Source organism: Rhopalosiphum padi, chromosome 1 (genome assembly GCF_020882245.1).
Source record: "Rhopalosiphum padi isolate XX-2018 chromosome 1, ASM2088224v1, whole genome shotgun sequence".
Taxonomy (NCBI): Eukaryota; Metazoa; Arthropoda; class Insecta; order Hemiptera; family Aphididae; genus Rhopalosiphum; species Rhopalosiphum padi.
In genome coordinates this window covers 32,207,202-32,233,484 of record NC_083597.1, presented here as the reverse complement: position 1 = coordinate 32,233,484, position 26,283 = coordinate 32,207,202, and the positions used below count along the sequence as shown (strand labels likewise).

The following is a 26,283-nucleotide window of genomic DNA, read 5'->3' as shown; positions in this document are numbered from 1 at the left end:
TCATAATTCAGTGCAATCGATAATTTATGGAAAAACCGCGGCACACTTAGTGGATACTCGCGGCACACTGGTGTGCCGCGGCACCCAGTTTGAAAACCATTGCTATAGAGTAAAATACATTTTTATTAAGTACCACAATGTAGATTATAATATAATTATAATTTAGTTTTTTTTTTACCAATTCAACAAATGTCACACCAGCAACATGCTAATATTTTATATATATATATATTATATCACGCTTGTAAAATTATAATATATTATCCATGACAAAATGTATATTGTCATGATATTATCATTAATTGATTAATAGTTTGATATCTACAAATTTTTTTTGAGGGATAATTATTTTTATACAATTTCTATGTGTACACGCAGGTCGTGTAAATGTGTGTAAATAATCGATTTTTAATTTATATTAAAAAAAAATATATGTATTAAGTTTATCCGACGGATACGTATCTGTTAATCAATAATTAATATATTTAACATCTTTCCTTGTTCTTTTTTTTGTATTTTTTTCCCTGGTATTTTTACCGATTACCTGTGAAATTTTATTAGATAAATGTATATATATATATATATATATATATATATAAGAATAGATTAAATAACATTAACCTTATTTACTAACTATGATATAACTAATAACTATATAAGCATCGAATTGTTTATCAGCAAGAAACTTTTTTATAACAACATATAATAAACATGTAGGTATGTATAATGTATGGTCTTTTGTAACAACGATTCAAGTTTAAATTTAATATTTATTTAACCATAGATAATATATACATATATAATATATATATATTATCTATGTATTTAACTCAGTTTTATCAATTCGTTTTATCATAAAAATTTCTAAAAATAATTTTTAAATCTCACTCAATTTATTGGAACAATATAGTTTTGTGCAATCGGCCTTGGCGGCTCTAAGTACTAAGTAGTAATAAGCATCTTAAATCATGCCACTTACACTGCAGCTGATGAAGATATATTATACGAAGGTATGAACATGAACCATAGACCAGGTATTATTTTTCAGTATAGATATTTATCATAGGTTAAAACCATAATTTGACGTTATCGTTTATTATTATTCTGTTATCGGACGACCGTTATTATCAAGGTAAACAAACAAAACATGAGCGTTTGGATGAAATAAGTAAAATGTGGTTATAAACTTATAATTATATCTTATATACTATATATATAGGTAGTTCATAATCATTATAAGACTACATCATTACTGTACAGCGTACGTTTATACATATAATTTTAAAGGTTGCTACTTGCTATTCCTTGTTTTCAAAAAAATCTTTCATACAATTTTCGATTTACTAGTTCTGTGTAATATAGTTGTTTTACAACATTAATTATGTCAGCTTTGAACAGTGAGTATTACTTTTTTAATCTGTAATACATTTTATTTTTTTGCATTAAATATTTATTTAATTTTAGATTCTAGTACTAGTACTGATCTAAATGATTCAAATAAAGACAAATCGAAAACGCCAAGGTCTAAAGACATGCATTTACCTATATCAAGAGTACGTACCATCATGAAGAGTACACCAGATATTGAAAATATAGGATTACCGTCATTGCATGTCGTCACTAAAGCAACGGTAAGAATACAATTTTATTTTTATACATTTTTCAATTGAATTATATTTTTAATTAATTTCTATTAATAATTTTAATACTTCTATATTATAATGGTGTCTACGTAACATGTAATAGTGGTGATTTCTTTAGATATCTATCTAGTTTTTGGTCCATTATATTATTGAAGTTTCTTTGTAATTTTATAGTGAGTTTATTTTAAAGGATAGTTTTTAGTATTAGAGTGTTAATATAGATATAATTAAATAATTATCGTTTTAAAATATTATATATTATAATCACTATGTGTTATTTTCAAATCAGATAAACAACTGGACATTAAAGGAAGATATAAAGATACATTTAAATTTATATTTGCCGTCAATATTCTTAAAAAAATGGAATTTTATATTAATATTGCAGTAGAAGTATTTTATTTTTATTTTTTTAGGAAATATACAATTTCTTTCAAAACAAAATAAACCATGAACAATTTTGAAAAAAATCTTTTTTGACACTTTCAGCTATAAAATTTGCTTACATTTATTTTTTAAGTACTTTCCTGTTATATGAGACTACCTTGTTTTTAGACAACATCACAATCCTGTTATCTAAGACTACCAAAATGATACTTTCCTGTTATACGAAACTACGGCAATTTTTTGTGACTACCACAATTAGCTGAACGATATCCATTCGCTGTGTTCTAGCATTGCAATTCACAGTTGTTATATCTATTAGTTATAATATTATTATATAATATATCTATCATTACCTATATTATTAGTTTTTTTAATCTGATGTTTCTCAGGTGATGGAAAGTAGACTGTTTTGCAGTAATTTCATAGTAGTCTAGTTTAATGAAAGTTGTGGTGTTTGCCGTTTATAATTAATTTTGATATAGACGTGTGGTCTTTACCTAACTGTACACCAAGTGTGTCTGTAGTATTTGTGGTGTGCGCCGTGTTAAATGTATTACAAATGATTACTGGGTATTTAAATCTTTTCTTTATTTCTTTTTCTTATATATATATAATTCAAATGTGGCCGTTCCTACAATATCTATAGATTAAATAAAATATCAAAAAATTAAATATGATTAAATTGTTAAGAGGACGTCATACGTGCGGGTGCTACATTCTCTTAATATAAATAAAAATAAGGGGGTCTGTGTAATAAAAATGTCTGTAAATTTTGGTAGTCCTAGATAACGGAGGTAGTCTTGGGTGGTAGTAGCAATAATAGCTGTAGTCTCGTATAACAAGAAAGTACCATTTTTTTATTTGTATGTTTATTAATATAATATGTTATGACACCAGATTGTCATAAGTCGCCTTGTTGAATTTCCTAGGATTCTTTGTGTATATAAATTTAAGTTCATGTTCTATCTTTGTTTAGAAACATTTATTTATGATGCAAATATGTAATTTTGTAATGTATTTTAGGAGTTATTTATACAAAAACTGGCACAGGATGCACTTAAAGGACAAAGACACTACAGACATTTAGAATATAATGATCTTGCCAGAGCTGTTGAAGAAAATGAAAATATGTATTTCCTAAGAGGTAAATTTTATTTTTATTTGTGTATGATGTATGTCTTATAAGTAATTTCTTCATAGTAATGAATTTTAAATGCCAAAAATTAGGTTATTTGAATTATCCTAATTAGAATTTTTATATAAAGTGAAACCAAAGTTGTCATATTTTAATTACTTGTAGATTTCAAAATTATATGGATTAAAAAAATGTATTAAAATATATTATGCAAATATGCAATATAAAGTTATATGCATCAGCATTACATATATACTTGATTATGGATATTATCTTTTATAGTTAGGGTCATCTACTAATTTCTTTTTGGGTCTATTTTGGAACTTTGTGCGGTCCAAAATACATTTATGATATTTTTTACTTATTAAAAATGTATAAAATATGCACATTTTATTCATACAAATATATAACATAATGTAAAAACTAGTGATGGGTCGAACTGTTCGAAAATCGAACTTGAAAATATTTGTCGAACCTGACTTACTGACCACGATAATTCAGAGACCAAATATTTGTACAATTTTTCAAAATTTATTTAAAAAAAATAAAAATTGATAATCATTTTTTAGAAATAATTAGACTATTGGCGATAGAAAGTTATAAACTGTAACAGGCACCTTATGTATCATTTATAATAATAATGATAAAAAATATTGAGTTCGAGTTCGAGTTCGACTTAAAATGATTCTAGGTTCGTTTCGGTTAGGTTCGGTAGAAAATATGAAGGTTTGGTTCGGTTCGAGTTCGAAAAAATAATTTAAAGTTCGGTTCAAGTTCGGTTCGATTTAAAAAATCAGAGTTCGACCCATCACTAGTAAAAACTATATTTTATATTTTACAATTACTCGACCATCAGGATCTGTAATCAATCAGTCAGTGACTCCCGTCCTGTAATTAAAAAAATGAATGTACGTTTGTATGGGACTTATAGGCTCATACAGTGGTGTGGTAATAGGATTTTAATGACACTTAGGCATTATGGTGGAGAATAAGAAAAAAGGTGGTGAATTGTTATTTTTGGTGAACCAAATCAATTATAATATAAAACAAGGAACAGCTTGTTAAAATTTAGTATTCCCTGGTAGGAGTTTGTAAAATATTAGTAGGTATATCATATATACCACTAGGGTTATAGACTACTGAATCAACTGGGACTACATTTTACACATACTATAATTCAATGCATAAGCACCATGTACATGGGGGGTCGGAGATTTGGGCACCCATTGAAATTATTATAGGGTATTGAGCACTCATTAGAATATTGGATTTTACGGGGACATTATATTGACCCGGGCTAAGCCCCATGCCCTAAATTGTACATTTATGCCTATGATACCAAGGCATCCGTTAAGATTTTTAAAACTTGGCACCTATGATTTAATGAGACTGGGCGTGTTTTTGGCTTTGTTGAGCTCAACAAAATAAGCTGTTGCTTAGTATAGGTGCAATATTATTGCAATAAATAAATGATGTAAACAGGCAATAAATAGGACTTTTCTTGATGTCTCTTAAAAGAAAATTTTATGTAATCATTTTACTCCATGTGTAATGATATCCTAGGTTTACTTCTTTTATTCTGAGCTTTATTTTGTTATGTATTGTCAAATTCAAATATAATAATAAACATGATACAATATGTATCATACATATATAATATACCTATTTTGTTTTTCAGAGGTTTTACCTAAAAAGATTACCATGGCTGAATACTATAAATTGGTTGGTAAAGAATCCTCAGAAGATGGCGATGACAATGATAACAGTTCTCAAACATCACATTCTTCATCGTCTTCAGTATCATCAGATTAATTATTTATATTCCTTAACAGTTAACTATTAATATGTGTAGTTACATTGGTTTTTTTTCATTTTTTTATTTATAAATTATTGTATAAATATTTTAATATTAAAGTACTCATTTTTAAGTTACTGATCGTGAATATTTTTTTCTCTAAATCGCTTTACAAATACTAGTTTTGAGTTATTTTCCACATACTTTGATATTAAATCATTATTATGCTTTAACTTTATTCCATTACAACTCAACCAATATGTTTTCCATATTCGTCTCCAACTGATGGTTGATCTTTCATCAGATCTTCTTAAATGTAATGTCATTTTTCTCTCGATGCTTTTTTTCAAGTCTCCCACTTTTGCTCCATTCTTTTGTACCTAAAAATAACAGAGGTAATAAATTATACAAGGCAATTCTATTACATAAATGAAATATTGGTTGCCAGCAAACTTGAGGCGTTTAACTATGTTATATACTAACGACAATCGGGATGATAATGCCGTCAAAGCGTTCCAAGTACACGGTTATCGCTCGGCCGTGTTCGATTGCGATTTGTAAATCGACTTCTCCCAACGTCACGTTATTCGGTAGGTCTCCTAATACGCTGTCTTTGTCCAGAACTGCATTCAACACTTCGCCCGTCAAGTCTTTGAGTCGTTCGTGACTGATTGCTGCGACATCAACATCCTCTAGTTCAGATAGCGTACACGAAGACGACGGATCTGCAGGCTCGCACATCGGCCCCCACGCGGTTCTCGGTGTTGCTGCTGTAAAAAAAAAAGTTTTACTATTAAGGACGATGTATTACGATAAGTATAAACTGTAGGTAGGTACGGGACAAGGTCGTCAAAAAACGTTTTCAATAATCGGCTGACAATCAAATAATCAAATCGCTCGGCATGTGGGCCGGTGAAATGAAAACGGTGTATTATTATTAATTATAAATGATGTACCTATAATATCGCAACCGGTGTTCTAAGCATGTGGACATGTGGTTATGCAGGTATAGACGACACGTTTTATCCATTAAGATAGGACCGTTACGTGTCATAAACAAAACAATATCATTATTTAATAATATACCTTTTGTACGTGCAAGAAGGGGTAAAGTGCGTTGCTCAATATCATTATTTTATAGACATCGGTGTCCGCGCATATTTATAACAATATGATGTCGTGGTCGTCCCGCAGCATCGCCAGTCGCTGATCACCAGTCGGTACATACTATAACTAGGCGCGCGGAGTTTATCTAGTGCCGTCGAAACCGTTCGGTCTTCACAGAATAATATCGTGTTACGCCTGCAAACTCATCGATGACACATATTATAGTGATGGAACGATAATATTATATGTACATTGTACATTATAGGACGTGTGACTGGAGGATTTAACTGTATCGCTCATTTAAATAGTCTGCAATTCGTTCAGAGACACTCTGTATACACTATACGCATATATATCACTAATCATTATAATATTGTTTTACGGTATAATAATAATATGCGTTCGCCAAGGTCGGGGTGCAGCACTACGTTCAAAGTTCAAATCATATATATATTTTTTTAATATTATATAAGTAATATAAAAACGTTCCGCTGTAGCTGTTATGTATAATAACAGAATAAATAAATAAATAAGATATATTGTAGCCTTTTTACGTGCGATTTGTTTTAGGGGACAAAACGCACGTAGAGTGGCTGAATATACCTTTTTTTTCCGCCAAAAAAAAACAAGGAACGGGTGGGAACTGTTATTACCACTGGCTAAATATATCTATAAATAACTATATTACATTATATTACAATATATAGGTAAGAGTCGAACGGGTGAGCAACACACCTGCGCTTGTTATTTTCATTTTTGCATTACGTAGTCGCAAGAATTTAACCACCCAATTGGTTTACTAGTAAATTGCGAATTAAAACGGGTTTTCTATACGATTTTATTGTGATTTTCAGACCAGCTGCAGCACGCTGTTTGCGGTACGAGAGTAGTGTCTCATCAGTTGAGTCAACGGGGATGGCCGCAGACCAAAATCATTGGAGGCTCAACTACGCCATACGGGGCATATCCTTGGCAGGTAAAAAAAAATGATCGATCTATTGCAGTTATATGATACCAACTTATAACTCGCCCGTATAATATAATTAACTTTTTTAATCCAATAAATTGTTGCAATCGGGTATACGCAAGATAAAAATAAATTACGGTAGTTTAAACATTTATTTTGTCAGGCGTTTCGCAATTAGGACAAGGGTTTTTTAATGTACCAAGTAGGATAAAATAAACCATATATGTACAGCATACAAATCATATATTATGCGATGTAGGTACCTACTCAATTATTATATACTATAATACCTACTTATGCTGAAGTTCTGCGAGGACATCGCACACAGCATACACACGCGGAAATTGAAACTTTTTTAGTATAAACTTTATAAAGTTATATTGACATATTTTTAATAAGCTTTATCCTATTTTTTGCACCTTAGAAATACATACCTATAGGTATAATGTTTTTTTTAAACAAAAAAATATTCTTAGATAAAAGTGAATGGGAGACAATAAAACATTGCTGTTATAATTTTAGGTTTGCTCTACCTTGTGTTTTTATTTGATAGCTTATATCGTTAACAACGTGTGTAATATGTGTAATATGTACCTATATGTATATAATAGGAAGGTATCTAATAAATATTCGTTTAAATTGTCTATTATACAATTTCGAAATATCAATACATTTTTTGATTTATCATCATTAAAAATGACAATAAGCAATAATTAATGGCATTACATCACGTATACATAAATAAATATTATTAATAATAATAAATATCTACCTAACAAACTACAATTGTCAATTACAGTTTTTAAAGAGAAAAAATAAGTTTGCATTTAATTACAGGATTATTATTCTGCAATTATTAATTGTCATTACTAATCGCTATGATTACTTTGCATCTTTTTAGCGACTAAAAATATCGATAAATGATTAGTAATTTTATAATCACTGCAACAGGTGGAATTACAAGCATACAAAGATGGATGGGAACACCACTGCGGAGGAGCGCTTATTTCCGAGACTATAGCTTTAACGGCGGCACATTGCTTAAAAGATTTTAAAAAATCTCAATTACGTATTATTGTTGGTAAACATAACCTAGCAAAAAACGATAAACACGAAAAAACATACAGAGTACAAAAGGCATTAGTACACCCTGAATTTAGAAAAGGTAAGTAGTATCATTGATTAAATATACCTTCTAACTACTAAGTATCTATCTATCTATATATATATACTAGTATATTAATCAATGGTACTATGTATAATAATAATAAAAATAATAATTGGTATTTAGGTTTTTTTTAATAGTATAATTAATTAAACATTAATTATAAATCGTTATGAGCTATAGGTTTTTTTGTAATATAATATTTTCATAAAAATGTGTAAAATTTGTTCCCAATTATAGCTCAAATATTTTAATGTTATTTTAATATTTAATATTATATTTATTTATTTACTACCTATATAAGAGTATTTGAATTTGATTAATTCGTTTTTGTTTATTTTTAAGATAATAATTTAAGTCTTATTTTTAAATATTCATTAGAACACTGTGGACTGTTGATTTTATAATAGAGTATATGTACCTATATAAATAAATATATGCATTTCTTATAATAATAATAAGAAAATCAATTGTTATTTGAATATTTTAGATAAAATATACTTAATTATGCAGATAGTGTATAATATAGTATACTATATTGATTGAACGTATATTCAATTATAATATTTCAGACGGACCGCATAGCCATGACATAGCGGTATTAAAAATTAATTCATTGAACAGTAAAGGAGTAAAGTTTGATACGCACGTGCAACCAATATGTTTGCCAGATTACTATACGAAAGCCAACGACGTAGATTGGTGTACAGTGACTGGTTGGGGAGCACAAAAACGTATGTTTTTATCTACTTAACTATATTTTTTACTTTATTATTTATTATTTATTTATTTAAACGAGCGAACCCAATTACAATTATTATAGACATACGTCTAGGATTTGTATAATATTTTGTTATTACATTACAGATTAATTTTAAGTGTAATAGATAAATTTACAGGTTTAAGTATATAAATGCGATATTAAAAGCCATACCAAATTCCTCTAGTGATGGTTATATCTAACAATTGAGTGAATATTTTTTTAAAAGTTTAATGTAGTAGGTTAATTAAAACTAAAACAAATTGTATTGCTCTATGAAAAAATATAGGTAGGTATTTTTAGTAAAGAATTAATGAATGATCGTGTGGAGGGTGTGGCGAAACCACCCTAATCGATAATAATATTATTAGCTTTATAGAGTTAATTTTTCTGAAAATATTGACGTTTCAACATTTTAATTTCATTAATCTCCTAATTTTTAATATTTTTTCTAGTTTCGAAAAAAACTGCGAATTAATACAATAGTAGTATCATTGTATTTAACATTTGGCCCGCGTGTTCGTACAGCCGACGAACGCTTTCAGTTTTTCTCAAAACTAGAAAAAAATATTTTTATTACCAAAACATTAAAATAAATTAAAACATGAAATCACTAAAATAGTCAGTGGGAAATCGATGTAAAATGATTGGAATATAAAAAGCATTTTAGATGAAACATCCGAAATGTTGCAAAAATGTGGGGGTTTTAACCATCATAACTAATGGCCTAGTTACTGAAGAAATACCGAGATGTAGTTCGAAATCCTATCGCCCCTCTCATCAGGAATACAACATCTGTAACTCACTGTAAGTGTTCCGTAATATAATATAAACATATATATATATATTAATGGTTAATCAGTTGTAGGCTCTACGGCGTATCTTGATGTATCTGTGAAACTTTACATATTTTTTTTTAGAAGACGACATGACCAGTTTGCCTAAAGTTTTGCAAGCCGCGTCAGTACCCTTGCTGGATTTAGAAACTTGTCGACACGACGATGTTTATGGAGGTCGACACCAGTTCATATTGGATAGCATGTTGTGCGCGGGGAGTTTAGAAGGCGGAGTAGACGCTTGTGGAGGCGATTCTGGAGGACCACTGGCCTGTCAAGTGAATGGTAGGTTCTAACTTTCCAAGGATCAAAACATTAAGTATTTAAGGAAGAAATCAGTCAAAACACAATCTTAACTCAAAATAATAATATAGGTTTGATGCAAAATGAAAAAATAGAATTGTTATGGGGGGGGGAAGACTAATTGTTAATTTTTAAACAAAAAAAGTTAACGTGACATAAGTTTTTTTTCTCTTTTAGGAAAGTTTATATTGACAGGTGTGGTATCGTGGGGCGATGGATGCGGCAAAAAAAATAGGCCCGGTGTGTACACACGAGTGTCTTATTACACAGAATGGTTAAAAAAAGTTATGACGGAACTCGAGAATAATTAAACTATGTTTGATTATTTGATAAAAAAATAATTCATTATGATTCTATCAAGTAATTTAAATTTTATGTATTTAATTATAATAAAATTGTAAATAATGAATATGTATATTGATATAATGTACATATTGCCTATATAAATAATAAATATATAATTTTTGTAAATAATGTAGTCATAATAATGTAATATGTAAATATGAAATAAATAAAGTTTTAGATGTACGATTTTCTGAACGTTTAAATAAACTTACAAAATTACACTAACATCACAATTTTTTTTTTAATTTGTCTAAGTTAAAAATAAATATAATATATAGCTAGTAGTATTATGAATTATAATTATAGATTAACAAAAACATTATACCTATTTTTGTACTCGTATTCCACAATAGTCAATAGTGGAATATGTTATCGAAATATAAATTTTATTTATATAACTTATTGAATACCTAAAATAAATTATATTTAAATGTTCATAATATAACACAAAAATCTAACAAGAGTACAAGACTACCATAGTTGTTATAAAGTTAGAGCCATGCTATATTATGTATTATTATATCAGAATCAGTGTCTTGATAACAAAACATTTAAGTATAATTTAATTTTGAAAATAATCAGTAAACATTGTTTATTTTATAGCAAGGCTCTTCATAATTTTAGCTTGAACCTCACAATCTTAGACGATACTGAATATAATTATAAGAGTTAAAATGCATGAAATAAAATTTTTATTTACTATTTAGTATATTTTAAATGTATTCTAGCTGTCTAAGTATAATAAAAATTCAGTTGAAATTACTCATAAATGCCACATTATATTATACAAGATAAGCTGATAATTGGTTATATTTAACAAACATATATATAATATATATAATAGCACTAGAAGATAATATAAAACAATTAATACAAATATTGTCTAAAAAAAATATGTTTTTTTTTAAAAATAAAACTTAAAACAAAATATTTGAGAACTGGTGCCAAACAAAAAACTAGATAAGGTACTTATCATTGTTTTATAGGTACTGACATTGGTTCGATTTTCTTTAAAACATTTTATATGTTTATATTTTTAATTTTTATTATAATTACATTTATGAAAATGATTGAACTGCAATAAAAATATATATAATAAGAGAAGCAATTAATTAAAGCATGTATAAATATAAATATATATCTAAAAATGAAGAATTAATTTAATCAAAATAACTATCCAGTTATAAAGCATGAGATAATAAAAACATTAATTATTACTGATCATCTATTGAATATTTATATTAAATTATAATAGTATTGACATAATATGATATATATGAATTATGATAATAATTTAGAAAATATAATACAATATTGTTTCATTTACAAAGGTATGATAGCTGGTTGTTTGTATATACATTGTTATTTATTTACTATTTAAATTGATTATCCGAGTATTATTAAAATTATGTCTCCTAAAAGATTAGTTTAAGATTGGATTTCTGATGAAATAAACAATTATTATACCTTTATACTATATTTTTATTTCTAAGTTAAGTTTCTGGATATTAATGATATCATGATTATTGGGTTGTTGAATTGTTGATTATATAATATCATGGACAAATTTATGGCATTTAAATAAGATAGAGAAATTAATAAAACAATTAAAAGTTTAAATTTAATATTCAAAATAATCTACATTTAGATTTTTAAAGTGCAAACAAAATATTAGTATAGAATAATGATTTAAATACTATGGCACTACGATACTATATCTCATCTTTAATACACTAATTATTCTACTATGAGCAAAAATTTAAATAAAATATGTGTAACACCTAAATATTTTAGTACTTATAATGATGTATACTATTATTATTCTACAAGACATTTATTTTCATAGTAAATTTTATTTAATATTATGGAACATTTAAAAGTCAATACAGTCACACCAAAAAAAAAAAAATACAAATGAGTAGTTTGAATAACTTATTTATGCACTAAACACACAATATTACAATTTCAGTACTTGATATTTTTATCACAATAAATAACCGTAGCATTTTAAAGAAAAATGATTTAAAATAGGTAATAACAAATACACATAAGGTGACTAGGCTTAAATAAGTCTTTTATCATAAGGTTATTACAATAACTAATAACAATACAAGATCTGATAGTAAAGAACTCATAAAGGTAATATACATGTCCCATTTTTAAATAAATGAATACCAAAATAATTATTTTAAGGAATAGGTCACATACATCACGTTAACAATTTGTAATGTCATTTAATGATTCTAATAGGTATTTATGTAATATTTGGCATCTACTAATCAACGCTACTTGGACAATTAAACTTAATGTGTTTTGCTTTTGCTGGTTGTGTAGTCTTCTTCAACATTGCTATCATTTGAGATTGAATTTGGAACAAATTCTGCATCTAATTTTTTTCCCGTTAACCAATCAGCCTGCCAAAAGCCCAAAACACTGACAACGGAGAAAAATAGCATGATAATCAACCATACTGATATGTTAAAAATTTCAGTCTGCTGAAATAGTTCTTTTCCATTCTTTATACACAACAGTGACTCTGTGACCATTATGACTGCATAGACCCAACACTGTGTCCCAAGTCTTTTACAATTACGATCTGTCACATATGTGTAATATTGTCTAGTAGATGGTGCAACAACGATACTCAGAAAGAAAAGTCTGCCAACAACTAGTGGATGTGATGGTGGCATTTCAAATATGTGCTTCAAGAAGAATGTATTTAGTTCGGATACTTGCCACATAATTACCATTTGGCACACAGAAAAAAAGCGCATGTATGATGAATTTGGATCTAGCCACCGAACTTGTGTCCAACTAGCTGGTGTAAATTGTAGTGCAGCTCGCTTGATTTTACCTTTAGTTGTATCAATTTCTTTAATACCAGGCCAATTATAGTCTCTCATTTCTAACATTTTGCAAATTCTCATCCCAACCCATATACCAAATCCATTGCAAAGTAGGACATCTAAAATCCAAGCATCCCACCAACATTCCTTAAAATTTGGTAATAAATGAGAAAACATCACTTCAGTGAATTCCCACATCATGCTCATTGACCACAATATTCCATAATGTCTCACTAGTACTGCTTTTGATACCCAACCAAAAAAGTGACCAGCCGCAAATACATCCAAATGTGCCCAAAACTTTTCCACAGTAATATCTGAACAGTTAACACCATATTCTTTATCCATATCAATTCGGAAATCTTTTAGATTAGGATCAAGCCATAATATCATTCCTTTGATCGTTTCATATTTTTGAAATAATAAAAACAGCAATGTTAGCGAATATAGAACACTGAGTCCGAATACCATCCGCCAGACAGCTGGGTGAGGTCTCACAAAAGGACCATTTGGGAATGCCAATAGAGATACAAGTAGCAGAAAAAATATAACGCACCAGATTCCAGCACATATATTGCTATCAATCAATTTATCATCTCGAATGAAGGACATAAAAATTACACCAACGATTGACAATATCAATAGAGTTATGGTATGAGGTTTGTAGAAAAACTCTAAAGTGATATCTTCCACTTCGCATTCGTTGAGTGTGTTGAACACGCTTTCTTTCTTCTGGACTACCATGGCGCGACCGGTAGTTTCTGGCAACAAATGAGAACAAATAATAAACTTGGGGACAGTGTCAGGTTTGTATTTAATTAACTTAAAAAACTTCCATTGAATGGACACATATATCATATATTTTATTTAATTTAAGCGGGTTTTTTTTTATTATTATTATTATCAAGCTATAGACACATTTAAAATCGTAGAAAATGTAAAATTTAAAAACCAATGTACTTACCAGGGATATAAATGAATAATTTTACCACTCCTCACTCGTACTGAATCGCACTTACTGTTTTCGGTCACTCATATCTTGGGATTTTAAATTTGAAAAATAACTAATAAATCATTTTGAGCACATCACGTGTTTAAATGATTAATGAACAGCAGAAGAGCCAGTGGAGTGATCGCCGTTCGCCCTCGGCTCACGGCTAGTCAATGATTAATAATTGATAAGGTTTGAACGATAATAAACCGTACGCGGTACGTATGAACGGCATACGGATTACTACCTTTTGGTCCCTTTGTTCCAAAAAATGGCTGTTCCACAATCTATTTTATACCATTAGACAATACTTCCAATATTATTTCAATTGTTATGCAGAGTAAAATAAATACAAAATACTCGTCAAGTTGTAATAGCATAGTAGCATACACTTATAATATATTATAATTTCTAATATAATATTCTATTAGAAGAAGTCTATGCGTAATAGTAATTTTAGTATTCAGTTCATAGATATTAGATAACATATAAAATTCAATTGTATCTTGTATAGTACGGTAGATTGTAGAGACTATACTATATAGTATACTATTATAGAGACGTTCAGTACGAACGCTACAACGCGAGGAACAACTGAACTTGAGTTGTAGAGGAGAAGTTATTTGAATTCACTATTATTTAATATTTTAGCAGATTATTATAAAATGGATTTTGAAAAGGTAAAGGAAAAAACTTTTGAAGATGCTCATAAAGGTAATGTTGATCAAGTTATGAAAGCAGTTGAAGAGCATTTGAGGCTGTTAAAAGAAGTCGATGTTGTAAGTAATATTATGATGATTATAATTTTAGTTTTCAAACTATTATAAAATATATTTATCATTTGAATGTTACCTATAATAAGGTTATAATTTGTTTAATAGCTATAGATACAACCTAAATGAAACCAATTTTTTATTCTTATACATGTTTAGAATAATCGTTTGCTCCTTCATTGGGCTGCACTTGGAGGCCATGATAGACTTGTACGATATCTTCTCGAAAATGGTCAACCAGAAGATTCTCGAGATGATGTAAATATATAAATTATATAATTTGTAAAGGTAAATTTAAAATTATTGTTATTTGATTCAGATGCAAACAACTCCTCTTATATTGGCAGCATCAGGTGGCCGTATTGATATAGTGAAAACTCTTATAGAATATGGAGTAGATATTAACGCGAAAAATCAAGAAGGTCATTCTGCACTTCAATATGCAGCTTCAAAAGGATGGACTGAAGTAAGTCAAAATTCAAAATTCAAAATAAATTATTAATATATATATATATATCATGATACGTAAACAAATAAACAATATACAATTACAGATTGTCAGATACTTAGTATCAAAAGGTGCTGATGTTAATATAGCTGATAATAGAGGAGCAACACCATTACATAGATGTGCATCAAAAGGAAACACGGCAGTGTTAAAAATTTTATTGGATTGTGATGTACATGTAGATGCTAAAGACAGCTATGGAAACACACCACTGTAAAAAATAACAATTTCTCAATTTCTATGGTCAATAATACAAAGTTTTGATTTTATTTAATATTTAACTTATTTTTTAGCCATTTAGCTTGTGAAGAGGGACGTATACAAGAAGCTGGATTATTGATTAAAAGTGGAGCTGATAGTACTCTCCTAAATAAAGAAAAATTAACACCTTTTGATTTAGCACCATCTGATGTTCAAGGCATTTTGAGAAAAATCTAAAATATTATATTGTCTTGGGTGAGGATCATATAATATGTCGTAATAATATAAAAAGTATACAGAATAAAGGATGAGTATTTTAAAATTCTGCTTTAGTAAATGATAAGAAAGTCCAAGAAAAATAACTTAAGTAAATTATATTTTAATCACTTTGTTTACAAACTAACTGAAATAATAGATTGTCCCAATGAAGGGTCTTGGAAGCAAATCAATATTTTTTAATGAGGTCTCATCTAGAGAAATATATAGAAAAAATTACAATTTAATCTATTATACAATATCAAACAAAAATATATTTTTTTTTGAAACATTCAAAATAGCCACATTTTAAAGCCAATTATAAAAAGTTAGCTAATAATTTAGTAATATAATTGATTCTAGCTGGTTAAGTTTTTGATATTTTTGAAATTAATAATTTCATTAACTAAATAAAAATACAATGAAATTAAACTCTATTATAATTCCAAATTTTTCATGAAAATTATTAAAAATATCTACCTTTAAATTGAGAATGTTAAGATCTAAGTATAATTAACTTGGTTAATTTTTTATTTCTTTTAGTTGAATTAAATTCATTGTTTTTCCACAAAGGTTCTTTGAGTATACGGGATTTTTGGGACATATTGTATACAAACATATCTATTTGGAACTTGATTAATACATATTGAACAAAATTTGCTAAATTACAATCTTTACCATGTACTTAAATATGTTATTCTAGCTCTTACAATTGTTGTTTGTCTTATATTTATCAGTACTTTGTATACAATCTATACCAGGTTAATAATAAAATACTTTAATTCCAAAAAGTTCTGTATATTTTTCATTTTAAATATTCCTTTATATAACATTATAATGATGCTGGGTTGCATGAATAATCACTCAACATTTAATGAGTCATATTGAGTATTTGAGTTAATAGTCCCTTAAAGAAGTGGGATGTTATTGTCTATTAATTAATTTTTTCATGTAACCTAACATGGAACATAAAACTAATTATAAACTTACATAGGTACTAAATTAATATACTAAGTTCCTAATACATTTTGCTTGAAATATTTTTTCATGGACTTTTTGTATAAGCTCAGTGCAATACTGCATTATCTAAAAATGTATACAACATTATTTTGAATGCTTAGTTTAATGTTATTTATTAACTATTTAATTATAAATTTAATTATTTTGTTCTTTTTTTCAGAATAGATGTGCTAATTTGAAAGTAATTTGTGAAGATCAAAACAAATACAACACTAATAAATGTCTTTGAACTATTAGCATATATGTTTTTGAATCTTGTAAAATACCTATTAATTATGATACTACTTTAGTACTTACGTAAATATAATTTTAATTTGTATATGATTATTTGCAATTATGTGCAATTCATTATGTGTTCAAATTTACATATTTTAAAAATCTCAAAAGTAGTAGTCATAATAATATGTATATATTTACTGAGACATAATATAAAATAAAAAAAATTTAATTTGATGTAAATGTAATGTACTAATAATTGAAAATCATTTGAAAACAAAATGTATTGTTCGTAATATACAATATGGAATTGAAGACAGTCACCTGCTCCATATTTATTGTAAATAATAATTAAATATACATCTTGTATAGATTCTGAAATAATTTTGTTGTATATTTAAATAATTAATTAGTATTTTGATATATACTATATTATATTAAATTAAATTATAATTATTATAACTATATAGTATTAATATATTATTTTAAATAGTGTTTTTACCTTTTAACCTTTGGGTACGAAATATTAAAGGAATTTAGCCTTCCAAACAAGCTGTTTTAGTTATGCAAATGTATCTGGGCTAATACATTTAATTGTGAGGTGAATAAAAATGTGTATCCAATTTCCAATTTATCGAACCAATACCTCCAAACACATGAACAGCAATCATTATTTCGATATTCTCCATGTATATATTTAACATTAAAAACTATAAGAATACACTATTTTATCTCGTCAGTATTTTAATTAATTGTTAACTTAGGTAGTAGGTAAGTACTAGCAACTAGGACACTAGGTACTTACATATTTATTCAGCGATAGAATATGAAAAAAAATCGGCGCAAGATAACTATTTAATCAGTCCTTAATTTTTCTTTTACCCGGGATTAGTGAATAGAGATTCTTTTATCATGAGCCAAAATTCAGATGAGTAGTAAGTACTTAGGTATTTTAAGTTTATAGGAGCGGAGTAGTAGCCCAACATTTCCTAACATAACCTATCCCAGGATCTCCATACCACTCCACTCCGATTAACTATAGGTACTTTAAAATACTTTTAAACTACTCGTCTAAAGTTAGATTTTTATGTATCGAAGTATTCCACAAAAAATATTGTGCTTCAGAATATGAATTTAAAAATGTATTTTGTCATTCATAAAAGTAAAAATGTTGTTTTATTTTGACTGAAAATTATATTAAAAAAATGTTAATTTTTTTGAAAATAATGAGTACCTAGGTAGTAGGTACTAGGTAGTGATAGTGACGTGCTCACGGGGGGGGGGGGTCAGGGTGTCATATCCTTCCCCTTTGGATTTTTTTGTAATGATGTATTAGACATTATCTACACGAAAAAAAAATTTAGGGTCCGTGACAAGTCAAAAATGAATATCCCCTTCCCCCTCCCTTTCAAAAAAGCTGAGCACGCCACTGAGTAGTGATGTAGTGTATATTATTACTCTATGGTATAGAAGAAAAATCACCCTGTACCTATATTAAGTGAATTGTTTAGTGTATAATTAATACATGCTTATTTTGAAGTTTTATGGGACATTTGAGCTCAAAGTAGAAATAACTAAACAAATAGGTAACTCAAATAAATAGGTAGGTATATAAAACACCTTTATAGGAGAAAAGTATTAAATAACTGTAGGGGTTAAGTAGATTCACGATGTAGACAGAGAACTAGACTACTAGAGAAGATCGTAGATGTATGTTTATTTGTAAACATAAAATACGTTTCTTTTATTACAATTTATAAGAAAATTCAAATTTTATTAGACCTTAAATATATTCAGATAATGTATACACACTGAATTACAAAATCGTAATTCATAATAAAATATATAAATAGCGGTATATAAATGTAAGGTAGTATAAGTACCTTATACTTATTAACGTATCCTAACCTGTTTGATTATTCAACAGTTACGTCTTGTCAGGGCTCTATGCATAATGCATCTATTTACAGCCATGTTTTTTGCCTCATTATAATATTCATAATAGTAATAGGCTATAATATAAACCACGGTCTTTGGTTTGGTTTGAAATTTGAATAATAAACTATCAAGTATCAACACAAAAAATCATAATCAATATTGTTCGAATCATCGAATGACGAATATGTTCATAGAACTACAGATAAACCATGCGTATGATTTTTATCTTTTTGGATAAAAATATAAGATAATCTGATAATATTATAGGAATATAGTTGCTACTGCCTACCAGCTGACACTGGCCGTTGTAATTTGTATAAAGTATTAAAAATTAAATATCGTAAAAACATTAAAAAATGAATAATGTCAAACAGACTGAACAGGTTAAATGTATTGTGTTGGAAGGTTATGGCGGGTACGATAAAATAAAAGTAAGTATAATTTATGAATACTATAGTATAGGTGCCTAAGTTATTAGTAGGTATCTAATACGTTTACTTAAATACTAGTTGGTAGGTACTTGCCTACTTTAGCTATTACCTATATACTTCTATATGAAAATTATTTAATAATTGGTTGGTAGGTACTTAGTAAATTAAATTAATCATCTAATATAATTAATTTAGTACATATTTCTACCCTTAGAGTCAAATATAATCAGGGGCGCCAATTCAGTTTTAAAATAGGGCTGCTAAATTATTAAGCAGGCCAAATTTGTCCACCATATCAGAACATAATAAAAATTTTGAAATTTATTACTGTCTTAAAGATAGGGCGCGCGACATTATGTATACATTTTAGACTATTTGTAAAAGTTTTAGAACCAGCCTACACACTAAATATAATTCATACATTTAACTTAAGCACCTCAATTTATAATGAATAATTATGACTATTATAGTATTATCATTCAAATAAAATTTTTGATTATACAAATAAAGCTGTAAGCAATATATTATAAAAAAAATCAATGTAAGATATTAGTATGCAGTTATTTGTATCATTAAATTATTTGAAGTTTGAAATTAAGAGTTTATAAATAATTAGCAAAATGAATAATGTAAGATTGATTTTTACAAATTTTTAATAATTTATAAAATATATATTTCAAAAATTATTATAATAGTTTATTTATTATATTTTAGCTGTACCGGCACAGTATAAAATTAAGGCAGGCCAATATGTTATAAGAAAAAATAGGGCCACCAATGTATACCCTGCGGTACTCCAAATGGCGCCCCTGAATATAATACTATTTTGGTTATTATTCAAGTTGAAGTTTAAAATTCATACATCTATCTAAGATAATGTTAAATAAATTATGAAATTTATTTGATAATATATTATTTATATATTATATATTTTAAATCTAATTTATTTTAGACAAGATGTTGGCCACTTGAATTTTTAGGATCAACAAGTGTGTGTGTAAAAGTTCAATTATGCGGTGTCAACTTTAGTGATATATATACTAGACAAGGTTTTCTACGCCAGCTAAAAACTCCACGTGTGCTTGGAGCAGAATGTTATGGCACAATAGAAGCTATTGGAAATGAAGTGAACAATTTTCAAGTAATAAAATTTATAAAGTTATTCATTGCTATTTGTTAATTTTTTACCATAATTATTGATTTGAAGTAGTGTTATAGGTATTCCCCTTCGATCATGTCATCCTGTGTAGTAGGTAACTGTAAATGTCAGTCTTTTTTCTAATTGTATTTATTAATACAGATTGTAAAGATATTTAACCGTTAAAAAAATAAAATAAAATAATGATAGTTATTGTTGTTTAAATATGTTGTCTTATACCAATAAATTCAAAACAAACTTACATTAATAATATCCTGCAACCTTGGCTACAACTTTAAACTTTATTTTAATGAGATTCATTTCTTATTGACTTTTTATACAGTATGGAGACCGAGTAGTATGTTATGTTTGGACAGGAGGACTGTTTGGAGAAAAGGTTATAGTCTCAGCAAATAATTGTTTTTTAGTTCCGGAGGGTGTTAGTGGTCAAGATGCTGTTGCTCTACCAGCCAATTATTTGACTGCATACTTGAGTATTTTTACCATGGGCAATATACAACCCGGAGATACTGTTCTTATACATTCAATTGCGGGTATTAAGGATTTAAAAAAAAGGCATTTCTATATGTATATATAATATTATATAGAAAGAATAGTACTTACTTTCATTTTATCATTATGAATTTTAAATGTGATTTTTATTTTATAGGAGGTGTTGGGTGTGCTGCAACTCAATTAGCAAAAACTGTGAAAGATGTAGTTGTTGTTGGAACTGCTTCAGCATCTAAACACGAACAACTAAAAGAAAATGGAGTTTCTCATGTGTTACACCATGAAAACTATGAGACACTGGCTAAAAATGTATCACCACTGGGTTATGACTTAATTATAGATAGTATTGGTGGACCAAATATTGAGATTAGTCAAAAATTACTTAAGCCTTGTGGTCGTTTAGTTATCATTGGTAGGTTACTATAATTAAAATAATATAAACTTTATACCAAATAAAGTGACACAAGTAACAACCTAAATAGCCGTAGTCTGCAATATAATATATACTCTGTGCAGTTAGTTTACTTGGCAATAGGAAATTTTAATCAGAATAGGAAACTGATCTGATCACTAATATTTATTAATTTACTTATTGAATGTATAAATAATAGAACTATAGACTACCTAATAAGTATGTTTGGCAAATTTAAAAACTAATAATTTATTTTTATTATTTATATTTCATAAATAAATTTTTTATTTTAGGTGGTAGTTGTTATATTAATGGAGAAACATTACAAATTGTAAGGTCATTAGCTATGAAGTGGCAAACAAAAAACTTGATCCCTCAAACAATGATAGAACAAAATATCACTGTTAGTGGTCTTCATTTGGGTTTGCTGTTTGATTCTAACCCAAACAAAATTCATTATATCATGGAAGAATTATTCAAAATGTTAATGAATCAATTAATAAAACCAATAATTCATGAGATCTTACCATTTAATAATGTGAGTAAGAAAAATGCATACAAACATGTTCATTATATATCAAACTTTTAAAATTATAACTAAGAATAGAATGCTTTTGACCACACATTTTTTTATTTAATAATGCATATTGCGAATAAAATAGTATGCCAGTTTGGTAATTAGTATGATGTAAAAGCTGTTAGTAGTTATTCTACTTTTAGATAATTGTAGTTGTAAGTGCATTTTTTTGATTTTTAACAAAAAAAAAATATATATTATAGATCAGTGTTTCTAAATTTAGAATAAATCGACAACAACTTTCATAATAACTCCCCTCATACAATTATGCATGCATAATTTGCATGATTGTATAATAGTGTAATGTTTGCATAGTTTAATAGTTATTAAATATTATCGGTCTATTTACACGATGATACACTCATGATACTAACCGTTGCGTTTTACTATCAATGTGGGAATATTGTAGGTCGTTTTTCTTAAATCTCAAATTCCAAAGAATATTTTTAAAAACTTTACCAAGTAAAAAAGTAATTATATTATTAAAACTTAAAAATCAGCAGATATTTTTATTTTAAAAACATTCTCACCCTACTTAGTACTTAGTACTTACAATACTTATCAAGTATACTATATAACTATTGTTATTATGAATTAAAACTAAAAATTTTAATTTAATTTTACAATCATACATGATTGTTTGATAGTTTTGTGATTTATGTTTATGCTTATAATTTCAAACATTTTTCTACAGTTGTATTATTACATTTCTTTAGGTTATTGAAGCTCAGACAATATTGGCAAAAAGAATGAATTTTGGGAAAGTCTTATTAAAATTAAATCAATAACAAGAAAAGATTTTCAAGTTTATTTGGTTTTGAAACTGTTGTCAATTTGTGTCTACTCTCTTTAATTTATAATATATATATTTTTAAAATGTTTATTATTAATAGTTTCTAAGTGAATATAATCATTTAAAAATTAGGTTATATATTTGAATTAATGAATAGATTAATTTATTTTTTATTTTTTTTTAGTATAATTTATTTAAAAAAAATTTTATCCATTTTTAAAATGTAAGACTTAAATATTAAATCATATTACATATAATTATAATTAATTGTCTATAAATTGTTGTACATGATAATTTAATATTTGTATGCAAATGACCTACTCTTTAATAAATTTGAAACGCAAGCAGTGGTGTGTTTACAGGGTAGGCCGACTAGGCCCGGGCCTACCCAATTTTTATATGACTGTTTGGTTTTTTTATATCAAAAATAAAAATGTTACTATTAATATTATTAATATTTATAATTGAATGTTATTATCATACCCATATTCCATATGATATAAGATAAATCTTCCTTAATAGTATTAAACACACTTACACGCTACAGAACAAAACTGGTCTACCCAATTATTTTGTGCTAGATACGCCACTGAAAGCAAGTTGTATATAATGAGTTATGTAATACCTTATAGCAGCGGTTCCCAAGCTTTATTTTCCGCGGTGCCTTTTTTTGGACCCAATTTTAGCCACGGTGCCCTGCTGTGAATAACACGAAAGACAGAACAAAAAAAATACTCATTGATAACTAATTTTACGTGGACCGCGGTGCCCTTAGAAAGTGTTCGAGGTGCCCCTAGGGCACCGCGGTGCACAATTTGGGAACCGCTGCCTTATAGTATAGTAATACTTGCTTTCCTTCTATTTAGATTTATAGAACATTTATTTTTATTTTTTTATACCTAATAGTACCTAATGTGTATATTAGATAATAGTTAGTTTTTTTTTTACTAAAAATCCTATTAAAAAGTGATTTTAAAGTATTTTTGTAGTCTACCTACAAATAATTTGTATCAAATTTAAAATGTATTCCTCATGTGTGTATATTCATTTTATATTCATATTGTATGCATTTATTGTACCTAATACTTATAAAGTAATGTTAAAATAAAAATAAATATATATATATATTATATAGGTAATGTCTTTTGTAGTAAAAGAAATATGATTTGATTAGTACTCCTACCAGTGATAAATCTAGGATTTTTGATTGGGGGGGGGGGGTAGATTATACGATACGATGTCGTATGATAGTCATAGGTAGGCACTTGGGTGACTTGGAGAGAGGGGAGCAGCTGTGTGTCGATACAAAAGTTTAAAAAGACTGCTTAAAATTCCAACACTAACTATATATATATATTTGCAATAGTTATTCTGTAATTTAAAAATATTGCAATAAGTCAACTTAATAAATTACAATTAAATTTTTTTTTTTAAATGTTACACATTTCAATAGTTTTTTATACCTACTTTACTTCGGTTATTGCCTATTGGTATTTGCAATCACTATACTCGAGAGCGGATTTAATTGCAAGTGTAGCCTACTTACATTAAATTATCTTAAAAAAACAATATAATATGTTTATTCATTTTGACACAAATTGCATGTATGATTGCTCAAAGGATTTAAAACGAACAATTTATATTATGATTTATGACATGAACATTTCTTATGTAGCTATGTAGGTAGGACAGGTAGGTACTGTTAAGTAAAACACTGTTACCATTTACCATAATATAACAGTATAACAACAACAACAAGTAACTGTTATCTGTTATATGTTCATTAGTCATCACTGGTACCTACCTAGTACCTATACTTAATAGTTAATTATGTAAATTATATACATTTTGATTTTTGATCGCTAGAGCCTAGTTTAGTAGCTTCATTCTACCTAGTATAGGTACTAAAAAATTAGAAATTATTCAACATTTTTATTTTGTTATTAATTTGTGTTATTATTTAAATTATTAATATTAGCTTCTTAGTTCTCACAAAAAATAAAAAATACTATACCTACGCAAGAGTTACGTGGGGATTTGTCTAACTACACTATTTATCTAAAATAAAATGTGGTAAATGTGTCCGGGTTAAAAAAAGGTAAAATTCGAATTTAACTCTATTTGACCATTCCGTAAAACTAATACATATTCATTTTAGTTAACGCAATTGCTTATGTGTGTCAATCGATTTCAGTATTAACAATGTCGTTATTACACAACACACATAATTAATTTGGAAATGAATAACCTAAACACTTTATACATATTTTAATATTATACCTAATTTTGAAATTGTATCTATATGTACTATGTGATGATTGTGATGGCCAATATTAAAATTGTAGCAATTCATTATTATTAAAAGAATAAACATAAATTTATGTTATCATTTTTAAATTAAAAAATGAGTCCATAGGTTCTGAAAAAAAAATACTCGAACAAAATATTTTAAATGCTTTCTCAAAGTACGAGTATCTGTATTTAAAATAATATACTAATTTTCAAATAGGTGCCTATACTTTTTCTTTTTAGTCTATATATTTCCTATTTTAAATTACATTGTGTAAAATAATGAAAAAAAATATTGAGGTAAACTTAGAATTTTTGTATGTAATATTATATGTATTTTTATTTTTTTATGTAACTTCAAATACTTTGTTAGGAAAAATAATAAAGGAGTATAAATTATAGTTATACGTTATACCAAATAATTGAGGGAAAATCTTCTATACAATTATAATGTTATATTGTTATGTATAGAAATGGTAAAAAATGTTGAATCAGTTAATTTATAAAAGAAAACAAGTCAAAAGTATTTGAAAGTATCTACCTATAATTGCTTTTTTATATAATCTGTATGTATACTTGAATATTTTATTTTACTGAATATTCAAATTTCTAATACGTATTATATATTTATATACTTTTAAAAATAAGTATCATCTGTAGGTATTTTAATACGTCAAAATAACTTATTATGGATATATATTTTAAATTCAAAGACTATTTTAATTTTTTATCTTATCTCATTGATTGTTTCATACTTAATTTAAAAGTATCTACCTACCGTAAAGTGCACTCGAATTTCATTAAAATACTTTAAAATTGCGTACTACAAGCTAAAATGTATAAATGTATAATATGCCTATTGTCTATACGTAGTTTAAAATTTATTTACGCGCGTCTAACATATTTTTAGATTCTCAAGTATTAGGTAACTATCTGAGG

General features: G+C 27.3%; 6 protein-coding genes across 8 annotated transcripts; 4 read left to right on the top strand and 2 right to left on the bottom strand.

The window, feature by feature from the left end:
- Positions 1–1,152: 1,152 nt before the first annotated feature.
- Positions 1,153–5,097, top strand: LOC132919226 (chromatin accessibility complex protein 1). The gene is made up of 4 exons (XM_060980630.1): positions 1,153–1,397; positions 1,465–1,631; positions 3,054–3,174; positions 4,844–5,097. Exons 1-4 carry the CDS (start codon positions 1,382–1,384, stop codon positions 4,975–4,977), a joined length of 438 nt encoding a protein of 145 aa, XP_060836613.1. The 5' UTR covers positions 1,153–1,381; the 3' UTR covers positions 4,978–5,097.
- Positions 5,018–6,925, bottom strand: LOC132919216 (U11/U12 small nuclear ribonucleoprotein 25 kDa protein). Of its 2 annotated transcripts, none has more exons than XM_060980620.1 (3): positions 6,047–6,925; positions 5,444–5,730; positions 5,018–5,340 (listed from the first exon to the last, which is right to left on the bottom strand). In XM_060980620.1, the coding sequence occupies exons 2-3, from the start codon at positions 5,699–5,701 to the stop codon at positions 5,095–5,097; spliced, it is 504 nt and encodes a 167-aa protein (XP_060836603.1). In that variant the 5' UTR covers positions 5,702–5,730; positions 6,047–6,925; the 3' UTR covers positions 5,018–5,094. The 2 variants fall into 2 exon arrangements, with proteins under 2 accessions (XP_060836603.1, XP_060836593.1); XM_060980610.1 differs by having other exon boundaries at positions 5,917–6,053.
- On the top strand, positions 5,953–10,670 carry LOC132925449 (prostasin-like). Its single transcript, XM_060989848.1, has 7 exons — positions 5,953–5,966; positions 6,755–6,774; positions 6,922–7,043; positions 7,986–8,199; positions 8,772–8,933; positions 9,880–10,080; positions 10,276–10,670. The coding sequence occupies exons 1-7, from the start codon at positions 5,953–5,955 to the stop codon at positions 10,407–10,409; spliced, it is 867 nt and encodes a 288-aa protein (XP_060845831.1). The 3' UTR covers positions 10,410–10,670.
- A 532-nt stretch (positions 10,671–11,202) lies between these two features.
- On the bottom strand, positions 11,203–14,451 carry LOC132919194 (phosphatidylserine synthase). The gene is made up of 2 exons (XM_060980578.1): positions 14,254–14,451; positions 11,203–14,050 (listed from the first exon to the last, which is right to left on the bottom strand). Exon 2 carries the CDS (start codon positions 14,031–14,033, stop codon positions 12,747–12,749), a length of 1,287 nt encoding a protein of 428 aa, XP_060836561.1. The 5' UTR covers positions 14,034–14,050; positions 14,254–14,451; the 3' UTR covers positions 11,203–12,746.
- A 147-nt stretch (positions 14,452–14,598) lies between these two features.
- LOC132919201 (26S proteasome non-ATPase regulatory subunit 10-like) lies at positions 14,599–17,718 on the top strand. 2 transcript variants are annotated; one of them, XM_060980598.1, is made up of 6 exons: positions 14,599–15,059; positions 15,213–15,311; positions 15,373–15,519; positions 15,608–15,774; positions 15,855–16,017; positions 17,203–17,718. In XM_060980598.1, exons 1-5 carry the CDS (start codon positions 14,946–14,948, stop codon positions 15,997–15,999), a joined length of 672 nt encoding a protein of 223 aa, XP_060836581.1. In that variant the 5' UTR covers positions 14,599–14,945; the 3' UTR covers positions 16,000–16,017; positions 17,203–17,718. The 2 variants fall into 2 exon arrangements, with proteins under 2 accessions (XP_060836581.1, XP_060836573.1); XM_060980590.1 differs by having other exon boundaries at positions 17,198–17,718.
- Positions 17,719–19,308: 1,590 nt separating this feature from the next.
- LOC132917805 (synaptic vesicle membrane protein VAT-1 homolog) lies at positions 19,309–24,189 on the top strand. The gene is made up of 6 exons (XM_060978729.1): positions 19,309–19,622; positions 20,575–20,763; positions 21,104–21,314; positions 21,431–21,685; positions 21,979–22,223; positions 22,979–24,189. The coding sequence occupies exons 1-6, from the start codon at positions 19,548–19,550 to the stop codon at positions 23,048–23,050; spliced, it is 1,047 nt and encodes a 348-aa protein (XP_060834712.1). The 5' UTR covers positions 19,309–19,547; the 3' UTR covers positions 23,051–24,189.
- Positions 24,190–26,283: the final 2,094 nt, after the last annotated feature.